Source organism: Nesoenas mayeri (assembly GCF_963082525.1).
Source record: "Nesoenas mayeri genome assembly, chromosome: 5".
In the NCBI taxonomy this organism is placed as follows: domain Eukaryota; kingdom Metazoa; phylum Chordata; class Aves; order Columbiformes; family Columbidae; genus Nesoenas; species Nesoenas mayeri.
In genome coordinates, this window is record NC_137548.1 from 41471275 (window position 1) to 41486865 (window position 15591).

Sequence of the window (15591 nt, forward strand, 5' to 3'; positions counted from 1 at the left end):
TAGAGGGACCCTGACTAAAAACCCTGGTGTAGAAAACATTAAAGCAGTTGGTCATTTGACCTACTTAATTTCTCCCATTTCCTTTAATCAGTTCATTGTGTAGAACAGACGAGCAACTGTTCATGCTTTCTTCTTCTCATGAATGATATGCAGCACACATTTAAAAAATGCAGTCAGGATGCTTATGAAAATATATTTACCCTTTTTTGATTAAAAAAAAAAATCTGTTTCTGTCATTTTATATAGCTTGTCCACAGGGCAACATGCTTTAAAAATAAGTTTTCTAAACCAGTGATTGTTACATGTTTATAACTTTGATCAGTCTTTTTCAACCAGTTTTGTTCCTGCTTCTAATAATACAGAAGTGTGTGGTGAATTATGCTTGTAGTAAATCACAGTGAATTAATTTCTGCAGGTCCATGGCAGAATATGTAAACTAAAAGGCAAATCACTTTTTGGTTAGTCTGATGGTTTTTAACTTCCATCGTTGGTTCAAAACAGTTGGAAGAATATTCAGCAAAAGGCACTTTAAAATTTGGAGCTTGTCCGTTGAAGGATGGAGATGTTTAAGACCTTTAACACTCTCAGAAACCAGGTTTCTCAGTTTCAGTCTCGGTGTAGTCCTTTCACCAGTCAGAAGATGGCAGTACAATATTATTAACCACTAACTCTGGTTTTGCTGCACTACAAAGATCTGTTCTGAGTAATGGGACCTATGAAATTCTGAGCCATAAATGCATTCATGGATTTCTCTGATAGTAGTGCTTACTTTTTAAAATTCTTGTATTAAGTATGGCCAGACCAGATGTTTTAACTTCATCTAAAATTTGGGGGGATAGTTCTGAAATAAAAAAAGAACAACTGGACAATAGGGAAGATTAAACAGGAGAGTGAGCCCACTAGGCCTGTAGGGTTGACTTTGGCAGTTGAGGGCAGACCTCTTTCTGCCGTAAGCGAAGTATCATTTTTAATTTTTAGAAAAACGTGACTAGGTCTAATGTGCTACTGGGCTTTTTGAGATCCTCAGCATGGTTTAATCTAGTCGTTGTACTAGGCATAATTTGCTTGATACCTTTGCCTGGAATACTCTGAAGTATTTTTAAGGGCTTTCTAATTTTTCTCTGTTAAGAAACATAATTTCCCTTTTTGTTGTTTTGGAGAAAGAGGTCTGTCTTTCTCATTTTGTAGAATGCATAGTATAAAATTCTAGAGCACCTATGTACTTTTTTTTCTTCAAAAGTTTTTCTGCTTTTGTGCTGTTCCAGGTGCTACCTTATTGGGGAAATCCCCATGACAGAAAGGTGATCAGGAAGTTCTGGAGTCAGGTAATGCCAGCGTGCCCATGTGCTTCAACCATCTTTGTTATTTATGCAGAGTAAACCAGAAACTGTTGCTACACCCCACCAAGCTGAACGATATGTGGATACAGAGTCCTGTTTCTTTGTCAATGTAGTAGCATTTTCATTAGGATAATTAGACAAAAGGCTTCTCTTGTGCTGGAGAGCAGTACAGTACAGGGCAGTCAGGGCATTATGGGGTTCAATTGAAGAAACTAGAGATCTGTAAATAAAGTGGGAAGTTTCAGCATCAAGGACTGTTTATTCTGCCTGAGTAAGATAACTCCGGATGCCCAAGCCTAGCATCCCTGCAGGCCTGTCAGATTGTTCCCAATTTAACAACAGCATTTTGTTGGGTTCAGTGCCTGAATCTTGTCTGGCACATTAAGAAGCATCTGAAATTGTTCAGGGACTAATGGGCTGAAGTCCAGATCCACCAGCTGAATAACCATACTGTAATTAAAGTCAGCTGGGGAGGAATGCAGTAATAATGAGAAAAGATTATGAAACCGTCTGAAGTTACGGTATACACAAGCGAACTCTTCACAATGTATTGACATTATGCGGATGTTTGTTTCTTATTTTGTGGTTCTAGAAGACATTGTATACTCAGGATGCTCCTTTCCATGTGGTAATTACCAGTTATCAGCTCGTAGTACAGGATGTGAAGTATTTCCAGCGAGTGAAGTGGCAATATATGGTGCTGGATGAAGCACAAGCACTCAAGAGTAGCTCCAGGTAATAAATTAACTGGAAACAAAATCTTCCTTCTGTATCAACCTCTTGAAGGGATCTAGAGAAAACATCAAGATTACACAAATGGATGTGAGTTAAAATTGACACACATAAGACCTTTGAAGTATCTAAGCAGGTTAAGTATCTGTACAACTCTGTGACGGTGGGTTGATGCACTAGTTTTTTGCGTTTAGATTTTCCTTCTCCAAATACGTAAAATCCAATTTAAAAGTAATTGTGAAGCAAAAACTTATACAAAGTACAGGACAGTTAAACAAAGCAATGTGAAATGCTGTTCACCTTCTTTTCTGACTACTCACAGAATTCTGCCTCACGAACAGCATGTAGTTTTTAGTGCGTACTGCTTATATTGGCTCCCTTAAATGCATTATTCCTTCTTCAGTGGCACTTCCAGGCACAAATGAAGGTCAGAACCCTGAGAATGCTCTTGGCTGCAGTCGAGCGCAATCTTTGTCATAAGACCCTCTGCCAGAAAGTTCTCTGGTTGTTTTCGAGTAATAGATTTGTCTATCTTTACTTGTGTAATTGCTTTCCCATAACCTTTGCCCAAGTTGCCACTGTACACAGTAGATTAAAGAATGCTTTAGATGCAGACTTACTCTGACCCAAGTCTGTCTCTTCAGCATTCTTTGGAAACTGCCCCCCTCAGGGGATTGTGCCGCGCAGCTCAACGCTCCTGCCACAGTGGCCCATACACTTAGTGTAGCAAAGTCTGAAAAGTACATGACATTCTGCTTCACAATAACTGTTTCTTTTGGGAAGTTAATTATGCTGATGATGAGATCTTGTTAGTATCCAAGCAGTTGTATTAGAAATGAGTAAAGAGATACTTAGAAAAATAAATTATGCACGTTTCTTTGTAATTTGTAAACAGCTACTTCTTCCTGTAATTGTCTTTTGAAAGACTGCGAAGTAGCTGTGATAGTTTTACACGGTGACCTCCAAAAAATCATTTGGGAAGGTCACTGGAAGCAGTTGGTCTTAAAATACCTTATGTTTCATATCCTTCCACAAATGACAGTTTAAATGATTTTTCTTATTCATCAGTGTTCGTTGGAAGATCCTACTACAGTTCCAGTGTCGAAACAGGTTATTGTTGACTGGGACACCAATTCAGAACACGATGGCTGAGGTATTTTTGAGCTGACAAGAGTGGACTTTTCTTTATTACCAGAATATATCCTAAATATATGTGGACAGTTGAGAAACCTGTTGTGTTTGTGTGGTTGTGGGATTGTGCGTGTAGCAAACCACTGGCAAACAAACATGGAATCAGCTCTGGGAGGGGAAATATTGTAAATGTGCCACACATTCAAATAAAAATGTAACTGAGGATACCTGGTGGCTAGTAATACCTAGATTACATGATGAAATCTAATTCTTATGTCTTTTCCTTCTGTTGGCTGAAATCATTGTGCTGTCTTTGTCACTGCTTTCTAGTGGTGTTTTGTTGACGTATCTGGCATTTTTGGGGGTTGGAGGGGCAGGAAGAGGATGTGGCTGCGTTTTGTTTAACTTCACAGTGTCTCATGATATAGTAAAGTGATTTTGCTCATAAAGAGCTGCAAGGGTTTAGGATCCACAGTTACCTTGTCCACAGTAGGGTGGCTTTTGCTGATCTGCTTTCTCCTCTCCTTTCAGTTGTGGGCCCTGCTGCATTTTATCATGCCAACACTGTTTGATTCCCATGAAGAGTTCAATGAGTGGTTTTCTAAGGACATAGAGAGCCATGCAGAGAACAAATCCGCCATTGATGAGAGTGAGTGCAGTGTGTAGCTCCTGTCGTTTCTACATTAAAATCCTGTTGCTTTTTCCAACTAATAATGAATAAACTTTATCTCGAATTTTTTGTATGAGAAATGCAGTCTAAGCAGAGGGTGCATAATAGGATTGAAATGTTATGGATTGTTTTCCACAGCTTATGTCAAAATTTCTGACTGTAATGTAGCATGTGCGATGAATAGAAAAACACATAGTGAAAATGTTGATTTGCTACTTGTCTCCAGTTTTCCTCCTTCACGAACACAGGAGAACAAATGGTTTAAATATTTATACATTTCTTAAGAGCACATCATCTTGGAGATCTCCTGGGGGTGTTACAAGCTGTAGCTATAAAAATTATTACACAAAGCACTAAACTCTTGAGCAGCAGAAGAAAAGCATAATAACTCTTTTAAAAAATAAAAATCTTCACAGTAAATTTTAGGGCATAATTATATAGAAAAATCTAGCTAGGTAAAATAGCTGATTTGTAACTCGAGTAGAGCACAGCATTGTTGGAATGTGTCACAAAAGTAAAAGTTTCAAGAGTTCTCAAATATGCAGAACTTTGTTTTCACAGGGTATTATAAAGGCTGCAGTTTTCTGTCAATGTAATATGCCCTGCTTTTGTGGTGCTATGATTTGCGGGGGTGAGACTTAAAACTTTAATATCTTTTAATGAATTAGCCATGTCTCATCTGAAACTTCATTCTTCACTAATAGTGAGTGATAAATTTAAGCCCATACCGTTCAGCCCAGGGAAATATAGAACACATAAAATGCTTCAGAAGTTAATTCTTTGAAGCAGATCTCTAGATTCAGAAGTTAAAACAGTGTAGCTTATCACTCATTTAAAAAAATTCAGCAGAGAAATGCCAGCTCCGTGCTGTAAGAACTCATATGGTGGGAAATGGCTGAGCAGTAAGGGACTTAATTTGTGGTGGAACACCATATAGTTTTTTTGTCTTTGATGAAGAAATTGTTCCTTCTTCCCTATTCCCTGTACTTCAGATCAGCTCTCCCGCTTGCACATGATCCTGAAACCTTTCATGTTGAGAAGAATCAAGAAGGATGTGGAAAATGAGCTGTCAGATAAGGTGAGAAAAAGTACTGTTCTGGTATCAGTATTTCAACATTACTGTCACAGCTCTGTTCTCTAATCTGGTTTTTGCAAACTCATTTGTCAAGCTGCATACCTGAAATTTCGTTGCACACTTTTCACCGACGTTTGATTTCTGGCACCATGTTGTAGCAATCTCATCAGATGTAAATATAACTGGAGAACACCTAACTAATAAACTTCTCCTGTAGGGAAAACATTTTGTTAACAGTTACAAATAAAAAATCTTTAAGCCTGATTAACTTGATAGAAATATCACTAGTTGAAGTGAAGGAGGTTGGTACAGGAATGATTGGGTGATAAATGTCTTCCATTTCCTTTGTGAAGGATTTGACGTGTATTTAGAATTCTTTTGGCTTGCTTGTAAAAAGCAAGAAATGCCTCATGGCAACATCATACTCTGCTGTCTTGTTAGTCTCTTAATTTCATGTGGATCTTAACAATACTGGAAGATCTTGTGGTCAGTATGTCTCCAGGTTTTGGAACCACTGGCAAAGAGACATCTACTTTGTTCTGATGTGCTCATTATTGTCAAAACTACAGCTTCCCAGAGACACTGTTGTTATGTGACGAACCTGTTATCATGGGCTCCTGACCTGTGTTTAAGACAACTAAATGGCTATCATTTCAGCAGTAGGATATTAGAACTGAGGTCAGATTTTAAGCTGATCAGCTGCAGATGTAATGTTTACTTAGTTGTGCTCATGTACATATAAAGGTCGGTCTCCGACATCATTACCTAAGCTTTCAAAAAGACACTTTTTGGTTAAGTCCTTCCCAGGTCGGATCCTGAAATGAATGCAACTGTCTATATATGTATTTTTTTAGAAAGTTATGTTTCTGTTAAGATACGTTTCTCTCTGCTTCATGTGTACTGATGTGGTCATCCCCAATTTCAGAGAAAGAAAAGGCTAAATCTTCATTACTATTTTGCAGATTGAAATTCTTATGTACTGCCAGCAGACAAGTCGACAGAAGCTGTTGTACCAAGCTCTGAAAAACAAAATCTCTATCGATGACCTCCTGCAGTCCTCAATGGGCACTACTCAGCAAGCACAGACCACCACTAGTAGTCTCATGAATCTAGTAATGCAGTTCAGGAAGGTAGGGCTATTTTAAAAAGTAATTTTTGAAAAGTATAATCATTCATTATCACAGAGCTAAAATATGGCTTCTAGAAAACACCGTATTAAAAAAGTTCTGCCTTGGGAAGCAAAATTGCATGCAGTGTAGTGTGATGTTGGGGTAGAAGGGCTTTAGCCAAATGGTGCATACATCTGCTGACCAGTTTGGTTCCAAATTGATTGTTGAAGGAAATAATTCATTTGGGAGGAATTGGCAATAGCTGCTACATGAGTAGAAAAAGATGTGATACAGTGTTCAGTTTTGACTAGATATTCTAAAACAGCTGTGCCATACTAAGCAATATTAAAGTTTCTGTGATCAATAGTTGTAGTTCATTTGGGATGTAAATGCTGCAATTGCACTAGATCAGTTCCTCCCGAGTATCTGACATGTGCTCTTTGTTATAGGTGTGCAACCACCCAGAGCTGTTTGAGCGGCAAGAAACTTGGTCTCCATTTCACATCTCCCTAAAGCCATACCAGATTTCAAAGTTCATCTACCGTCATGGACAGATCAGGGTCTTCAACCACTCACGGGACAGGCAAGCCTACTCCACTTCCTTTCCAGCTTAGCATATTTAGTATTATTACTTAGACTTACATTTAGCTTTGTAAGTGCTAATTAACTCCTTTACCTGATGTACTTAAATGACATTGGCCAAGTGATGCATTCCTAGTTTTCTTTCATTCATCCAGCTGCTAAGCATCTGATATCTGATGCTCTTTCTTGGTGGAATTCTGATCACCAAATATCCGTTTGATTGAATAACAAATTCAGGAAAAGGAATTTATATTTGTTGCTAATGATGTGTAGTAGAATTAAGCTTTAAAGGAATTGTTAAACAAAAACCACAAACAAACAAAACAACCAACTAACCAAAAAAAACCCCAACCACAAGCACCTCTGGTTTCCCTTCAGTGAGTTTTCATGTTTAAGTAAGCTATTTGTGTCTCTCCGTTTTGACATGGTATATAATGAGCATCTACTAGTGCTGTGACAGCTGATAATGCTTACTGCTTGCCTTGGATGAATAGAAGCTGCCTGAATGCAGTTTGGTTTTTGTTTTTTTTTTTTTTGACTGTGACAATTCCTGATTAATTTTGTTTGCATTCAGTTATGGGAAATGCTCAGGGCAGAGATGAGAAAGCCATGTTTGAAGATAAGACTCTTCTACAGTATAAAATACAATTCCAGAACAATGCTGTGTCTCGGTGTCAAATTAACAGTAGTGCATGTGGACTGATGATGCTTTTTTCTGTGCAGTTCCAGATATCTAGAGTGCTGAAATACTTACAATGAAGAACTGAATGGTTACTCTGCATTTTCTGTTGATTGTGTGATGGAACATTGTATGTGTTAACACCTTCTTAGTGCTTTTGTTTGGTTTTGTCGCTTTCATTTTCAGGTGGTTACGGGTTTTACTTTCGCCATTTGCACCAGACCACATCCAGCAGTCTCTCTTCCATAGGAAGGGTAGGTTTACAGTCCTGGGAAACATATGATGTTGTAATATTATATCTTACATATCTTATTCGTGGGGCAGGCTGAGAGGCCAGGTCAGTTAGTCATCTGAGATAGAGTTCTGTTAGCATTTGTACATGTATTTCATTTGCTCAGTGAGGAAAGGATGGAAGCAACTAGAAGAATTATCTCTGGACAACTTGTTACTTAGTCACTGCTTAATGCTACCTCAGTCTCTTGTTCCATTCCTGTCTTGTTTTAGCTAGCTTCAAGGGACTAATATGGCCTTTTTAGTCTAATGTGAATTTTTCACAGATTCAATTCAGAGAAATCTTGGATTCATTTCAGTACGTTCTGTACTGTATGTTAAATTTCCAATTGTCTTTCAAGGAAAAAGTAGACGCGAGGTGCAAGTGACTCAGGGTATATTCAGTGAACAAAGAATCCATATAAGCTGATTATATTGACAAATAGAGTTTATTATTATAGATGGTTGATTTTTTTTTCACGAAAAGGAGCTAACTAGATTGCTCAGCTGCTGTGGTGGGAAAAACTTTGGGAGAAAACAGCAAGAGAGATACTGGCTGCATTACTATGCTGAGCTCTGTTAGCACAGACCTGTTCAGCTGTGCAAAACCCTTTTCAAGTGAGCGAACCAGATGCAGCTGCAGGAGTCTGCTCTAATCTGTAACCCTCCATCTTCTGTTTGTCTTGCTGTTTATCCTGGTTTCTGTTGGGTTTGACATTCATAATAGGCTTCTTCCTGGGGACCATTTTTGGCATACCATAAAAAGGAAAATAATCTGGGCAATTTTGTGTAGAAGTTAAAAAATAAAAATATATGAATGGTATGGGGGATACGCACTGCATGTGAGTGGGCCCGAAGTACTTTCTTCATTAAAAGTGGAACGTCCCTCTTCTGTTCCCCACCATCGCTGCAGTGTACCCCATGATCCTCACCACAGCTGTTGTATCCTTATGCCCATGCTCACATTCCCTTACAGTTCCCACATCTCCTTCCCGCTGGTTTGACTGACTGGCCGGGTGTGAGGGAGCGTGTTTGGCAGGCATCCTGAGGTGTGTGTGTTCTGGTCAGCTGCCTGGCAGATACGGGTTTGAATACACAAACCTGCTGCCTGTTGATTCTTAGTAGGCGAAATTGGTGTCCTTACTGGCCGCGTGGCTTTTCTGGCCGAGAACGTGTGTGTCTGTCTTGGGAAATGCTCTTCTCTTGCCCAGACTGGAACATGAACTAGAACTTTTGAGTCAGGCAGCAGCAACTAAGATTAAATTTTCAGTATTTCTAAAAGATCTAGGTTAAATTAGGATCTCCTGTTCATTCACCTAGATTTGTCATATGTCAGAGAGTGTGTATCTTGAACTGATGAAGTAAGTTTCTTGTTTTCAGCTGTGAGTGCCTGTGAAACATGTTGGCCTAACTTCAGTATTTCTGTGACACAGGCATCAATGAAGAAAGCTGTTTTTCTTTCCTCCGGTTTATTGATGTCTCTCCAGCAGAAATGGCAAACCTCATGAATCAGGGACATTTAGCCAGGTGAGGACAACTTTTTTATTTTTTTCTTTTAGTAGTTATAGGAAAAGTACAGGTGATGTTAGAGGCATCTCTCTGTAAAACCGTGTTTTCTGTGCCTCCCAATATTATAATTTGTCTATCGCTATCAAATATTATAGCCACTTCTGGAGTGTTCCTCGAGGTATACAATACCATTATGCAAGACAATTTTTATGCCTCTGTCAAAAGAAAACCTCTGTTACAAAGATTTGATGTAAATACACAAGATGGTGAAAGAGCAACAGAGAGTTGGTTGCTGGCATTATCAAGCAAAAAATTCAGACTTTTGAAGGCCAGTTTGTTGCTATGCTTACCAATTGCACTTGAGCATATGTTTTAGCCCACTGGGAATAAGCTTGTGCTGTGATAGTTGTTCTTCAGCTCTGAGCCACACTGTCTACCTTCCATGTGTCTTGTTTTTAATATGGAATGGAATTCCAAGGTGTAGGCTTAGGATAATGGACTTTGTTAGCATTGTGAACTGTATTATGGAAAGGGAGGAGATCTGTTTAAGTTACAGTGTATTCTGCAAATGACAGTATTCTGATGGAAGTTAGTTACTCTAAGAAATTTGAGATTAAAAGCAAGTCTTTATAAATAAATAAAGGTGTTTTGCCTAGGGCTTTATAGTTTTTGTTGTTATTGTTGTGGTTATTTTGGACTACTGTTTCTTGTCTGTATTTCAGTAATGTAACACAAATTTCTTTTAATTTGTCTGAATGATCCTTTATGATAAATTCTGCATTTATTATGTAAGTTGTTATGAATGATTTATATATGGAGCAATTTACAAGGAAGTCAGAGTGCAATTCTAAGTAGTAGTAGCTAACTTGAACTAGACCTTTTTAAATGGAGTGCTTCAAAGTCTGTTCTGATTTAATAATTTAGATTCAGTTAAGCAACCTTAGAAAAAAATGAAAATAAAAGAAAATATAATTGGAAGATGTCTAGCAAAAATTATTTCCTTTAAGTTGGGATGCTATAAGCCTGAAATTCTGAAAAAAAAAATTCTTTCAAATAAGAGTTATGTTGTAAAGATACTCAAGCCTTTCTTTCACAAAGAGTCAATGAATGTGTCTGCTGTGTTTTGTTTCAGATGGTTAGCTCTTTTCCTGTCTCTGAAAGCATCCTACAGGCTCCATCACATGCGCTCCTGGGCGGAGACAGAAGGGGAGAAACAGCAGGTGTCACATTGTCTGAGGAGCAGGGATTTCTTGCTTGATGTGAATTTCCCGCTGTCTTTCCCGAACTTGCACAGCTGCACTTTGCTGCAGGTAAGCCACATTTCTGTGATGTGGACACAGCAGCAAATCCTTGTGAGTAAGAAATGATGAAAACCTTTTTATCCTCATGAAACACAGGAAAACAAACTTGGAAACAGGATGACTTTCTTACCTGCTTTATTAGATGTGGTTAACATCAGCGTGCTGAACAGAAAAATAGTTTGGCTGCTGTCTTCTTCCCATGTGATAATACATTTCAAAACTTGCTGTAAAAAATGAATCGGTTTAATTAGAAGTCTTAAAAAGATTACTGAAGCAACAGAACTAGACCCATGATTTGTTAAGGATAGATTCACATGTAAGCTTTAGAGTTTTGTAATGTTTTTCTACATGTAAGATACTTGTTTTCTGACTTGCCAACACTGTCTTTCTACGCTGAAATTTGCTTTTGCTGCTGTCTTGGTAGACTCTAAACATGTTCATCTTACAGTGTAATGCAAGGCCATTTTCTCTAATTTTTTACCTGGGATGTTTTTGGTTTTGGAAGGTTTTGTCTTTTTATAACTAAATTGCCGTTGATTTCCTGAGTTAGGTTATAGCTCCATTGGTTCGTTTCACTTGGAAATAAGTTCGCAAAAGCGTTACCATTGTCAGGAAGGCATCTGGGGCACTTAGCAGATATGCAGTAAAAAATCTTTTCTGAGACAGTGAGATCGTGCCAAATTTCTCTAGGGAATATTGCTTCTGTTCATGAGTCTGGAAGGGGAAAGGAGATAGCCAGAATTCAATTGAATAGCGTGTAGAGGAAGTTGAAATTGAAGACGCGTAAGCAGTAGGAAACCAACCTTGGGCTTGGTGTCATGTTTTGCCACGTTAACAGCAAAGCCAACAAAATGAGTCCTCCTAGTTATCAAACAAAGAGCAAGCCAACTGAGCGTGTATGCCAGTTAACTCCGGCTGTGCTGGTGTTTAAATATTCTGTGTTTCCATGTCTAGCTTGCTAAAATGTCTACACTAAATGGATTTGTTTTCAGTTAGCTTTTTTGAGATTACTTGCAGCCGTTTGTATACTGACTGTATAAAGCTTATCTCTGAAACTGTATTGTAGCTCTGTCCTCTTGTTGATATGGTTAAGGAAAACTTGAACAGTGTCATAAATGTTGCAGCGTAACAATAAAGGAGTAGAAGGTGGTGTCAGAAGTTGTACACACAGAACGTAGCGTTCATTTTCACATATGTAGAAAGGCAATCTAGATCTTTGCGTGGCCTTTGGGTTAGTATGTGTAAATATTAAAACAAAACGAGTTATATTTTCTCAACAGAAGGTGAGTTCACATGGTAAATATTAAATATGGGATGTGGAATATGCACATGTAGATTTTAATATTAACAACTAAATGTAAAGCATTTGGTTAGGCTGTAGGCCCACCTATACCACAGCTTTGCAATACCTAAACATATAATTTGGTTTCTCCAAATAATTTCTGTTATTTGAGGAAGTCATTACTTGTGTCTCAGAGATCTCGATGCTGTGACTCTGTGTAACTAGTACCTTTTACACAGAAAACAGCCAGTTGAGGAGCACAGTTCATTGGAGTGTGCAATATAGTGCATTTGTGATAACCACAGTAAATATGAAGGAAATTTAGCCCTACAGTTGTGACACGTTCTTCAGATCTGTTTTCTAACCTGCATGTTAGACAAATTACCACCTGAAGTCACTTTAAAATAAGGTGTGCTTGCAGAATGTTGTTTGCACAGCTTGCACCCTTTTTTTTAAGATGTTTTATATGTAAAACCAAAAGGAGAGTTGAAAAACAAACTGTCCTTTATCTGCCTGTCTTTTAGCAGCATGCATCATGGTGAGTGAAAATGAACTCACTTTTTTCTTATCTTGGCATATATCCCTATTATGAGAAACTTTCAATGTAGAATTCCCCAAGGCTTTCTCTAGGGCTCTGTCAGATAGTAACGTGTGGGGAGTGAGGAGGGAAGAAACAGAGGAAAAAGGAAATGGTATAAATCTGGAATGGCTTTTCTTAACTGCTCAGATCAGCATTTCCGATATAAGAGACAAACTATGAAAATAAGTCAGTAGACAAAAAACACATTTATTTTTAATGGATCTTTCTGAAATTGAGGTAACGTCTATCTGAATGAAGGTAGTGTGAGTTTCTTCATGTAAACACAGAATTCCCTTGCAGTGAGGTTTCTTCATTATCCTTACTCAGCACCTCCACAACATGTGTATTAATTTGTATACATTGATTTAAATTAATATAAAGTTTGATCTGTTGAGATGAATCCTTATCTTCTTTGCTTTCCTAATTTAATTTTCTTTCTAGAAAAAAAATTAGGAGTATTAGTGAGCTTAAAATCCTTGTAGCAATCACCCACATTTATGTGCTGCTCTGTTTGCAATAGAGGAAAATCTTTTTCAACACCTACTTTGGATTGCATGCTTGCAACAGATGTGGACACTCTTATTTTTTTAACAGTCCTCCTGTTCGGTTCTTGGCTTTGTACTGAGGTGTACAGTCCATTTCAGAGCCGTGGCTGTGGTCAGCTCTGTAACCTTACCCACTCTTTTCCGTGTATGTGGGTGATGGGACGCTGCTTTCCACTGTCCCTCTTGTATCTGGTGTCTGCCCTGTTCATGAATACTTAATGGCTGAGTGTGTCAGGGAATTCTGAGGGGGTGTTTCTTCTGTGACCTGCTTATAATTTCCACACAGGAAGCATGGCGCTAAAAACCAGATTAATGCCCATGTACAAGACATACTTCTAATGCTGTGTGTATACAAAAATAGTGTTTTTCTCTTATTTTGAACACCACATTGGAAGTTTCCTTTTATGTTTCTTCCTGGGTACTTGTAATTGGTCTAAAGCCATCTTTAATGGGTCTTTGATGTTGGCATCCAAAAGATAATTAATTAACAGACTTCCTTAGGTTTGGAATTACAGTTTGGTAGCTTCCTCGCTATCCATTTCTTGTACTCTCCAGGAAATAAACAAAACCCTCCAACGACCAGGCCACGATCAGTATGCCAGTGCTTGCTGTCATAAAACTGACTGGAAACCTCTTGTGACTGCAGGCAATGCTGATTCCTCATCGTAAAACCAGCTGCACCCCCAGTGTCTGGGCCGGGGGTGGAGAAGGTGGATTGTAAGCTCCAGCAGTGGTTCTGGGTCCTTCTGGCAGCCCACTGTTACCCACAGGAGTCACTCTTCCTCTCTGACCTTCGCCGACAGCCTCTGAATCCTGCCTGTGCTGATGTGGGCCTGCACTGGGACATCCCTGCATGAGCCACTCACAGAAAACTTCCTATTTTTGTGTCTGTTGAGTTTATCCTCTGATTAGATGTGTAGCTGTTATAAATAACTTTATGGAGGGTTGTGACAGGTGATAAAACTAGCACAAAAGTGGCACAACTGTGTCACAGGAAGGGACTCCCTCTTTTTGGCAGCAGTGCTGGTGCTTTGTGCCACTGTGCCTGGCCCTCAGATGAGTGAGCTGGCATTCGCACCCGCTGTCCACAGCCGTGTCCTCCCAGCCTTGCATTGCCTGCTCTGCTGCTTCAGCACATGGCCTGTTTTACCAGGTGGTGGGACAGACCACAAAACTCACTCGGAGTGGAGGGTTCGTTTTGATCTGGATCAGCATCTTAACAAGTGCAGACAGCCAGGCCAACCAGAAGGGGCTCTGTAGGGACAGGAGTGAACACGTGAAGCAGTGGTTGCTTAAGCTAGTGTTACTGGTAAAGAATTGCCAGCTGAGTAAGAGCCTGATTTTGGAATCACTTCACATTATCCACTGTGGCCCAAGCTCTGACCTGTGCTTTTTAGCCCTGCTGAGTGTCAGTAAAAGGTTATTGTCAGCTCTTTCTGCTTTGCCTTTTATATAGAGGAGCAGATGTTCCGTCAGAAAGTATGAACTTTCTTCTTGCCAGCTCCAGAACACAAGTCACGCTGATAGCAGCTGAAACACCCACTTACATGCTATGATTGACTTGTATTTCTTAGGTGGTGCTTGCATGTGTGTACAGTAAGACTATTTTTCTCCCTTGTCAGCAGGTTCCAAATTACATGTGCTAGCCATCTGCGTCTTGCCCAGTGCATCTACATCTGGAAATAGAAAGGGCCCAGAATGCATGATCCATAACAGACTACTGCTGTGGATACTTTCTTGCATTTTTTACATATGTAGGAATGCATATATCCAGTGTATTACATGACACACAAGGTGTATAACAAGGTCTGATGTTTAGAACTTCAAATACAGCACTTTTAGAAAATTGGGAGGCTATGTAAAATAAAGGTAGCATGCAGTGGATTTTGATGCATTAGTAACTGGGGCAGAACAATGCCAAAGCTTTAGGCACTGTTTATATTTAAGTGAACTGCTAGAATTGTCAGGAGGATGCATCTTGGGATCCTATGGCAGTGAGAGATATACCTCTTAAAGTTTTTTTGTTACTTTGTTCCTATAATATGCAGAATAATGCCCTACGTACTATAGAAAACAATTTTACATAGCAGTATATAATCATTGATTGCTATGAATATAGAAGAGTCAGAATAAAAACTAAATAGCAAAATTGGCATAATAGATAAGGATATAAGCAGTTTACTGCATTGTGTGATGCACATATTTACAATAAAAAGGAAATACAATAACTGATGCAAGCAAAGAAAATTTAGTTTTATTTTTCAGTGTACAGTTGAGCATGTCCAACTGCAGTGTCGTCTCAGTGCCTCCACTTTTCAGTAATCAGTTTTTTCTGTATCAAAAGGACATTGGTACACTTGTGGCAAGTGCCAAGGTTTACACATGGGTATGTGTGTGACTAACCACGCTAGCACCTTGAAAGTCTTCAGGATAAAAGTCAGAGGCATTTTCCACAGGAAATGAAGAAAAGATTGGAAAGATGAAAGTCTCATTTAGAGTCTTATTTTTTTTTATTTTCTGCCAAATTTCATCCTATCTTCAGAATACATAAAGGAGTAGCTACAAAACAGCTCGAGGATAAGACCTACTAGAAAATTCTTGTACTTCCTTCATTATAAAAGCTAAGGTCAAAAGGTTCAAAGAAGGAAAAACTTGTTTCTGGTTCCAGCAGAACATAAAGACCAGTATTGATACGAGCGATTCTGATTTTAACCATTTCAGGATTTGAATGTTCTGATAATTACACATAGATCTTCTGCATTGTCACTGTAGAAGGTGTGTAGAGT

The 15591-nt window shown here is 38.8% G+C and overlaps 1 protein-coding gene across 3 annotated transcripts in view; it reads left to right on the top strand.

The window, feature by feature from the left end:
• INO80 (INO80 complex ATPase subunit) overlaps positions 1-15591 on the top strand; it is a 69013-nt gene that overhangs the window by 24730 nt on the left and 28692 nt on the right. For all 3 annotated transcript variants that reach the window (XM_080345801.1, XM_080345800.1, XM_080345802.1), the window contains 10 exons: positions 1266-1325; positions 1933-2075; positions 3141-3225; positions 3735-3852; positions 4866-4951; positions 5911-6078; positions 6507-6640; positions 7505-7572; positions 9022-9115; positions 10230-10407. In XM_080345801.1, coding sequence (XP_080201927.1) covers positions 1266-1325; positions 1933-2075; positions 3141-3225; positions 3735-3852; positions 4866-4951; positions 5911-6078; positions 6507-6640; positions 7505-7572; positions 9022-9115; positions 10230-10407 — 1134 coding nt within the window. The remainder of the gene's footprint in view (positions 1-1265; positions 1326-1932; positions 2076-3140; positions 3226-3734; positions 3853-4865; positions 4952-5910; positions 6079-6506; positions 6641-7504; positions 7573-9021; positions 9116-10229; positions 10408-15591) is intronic.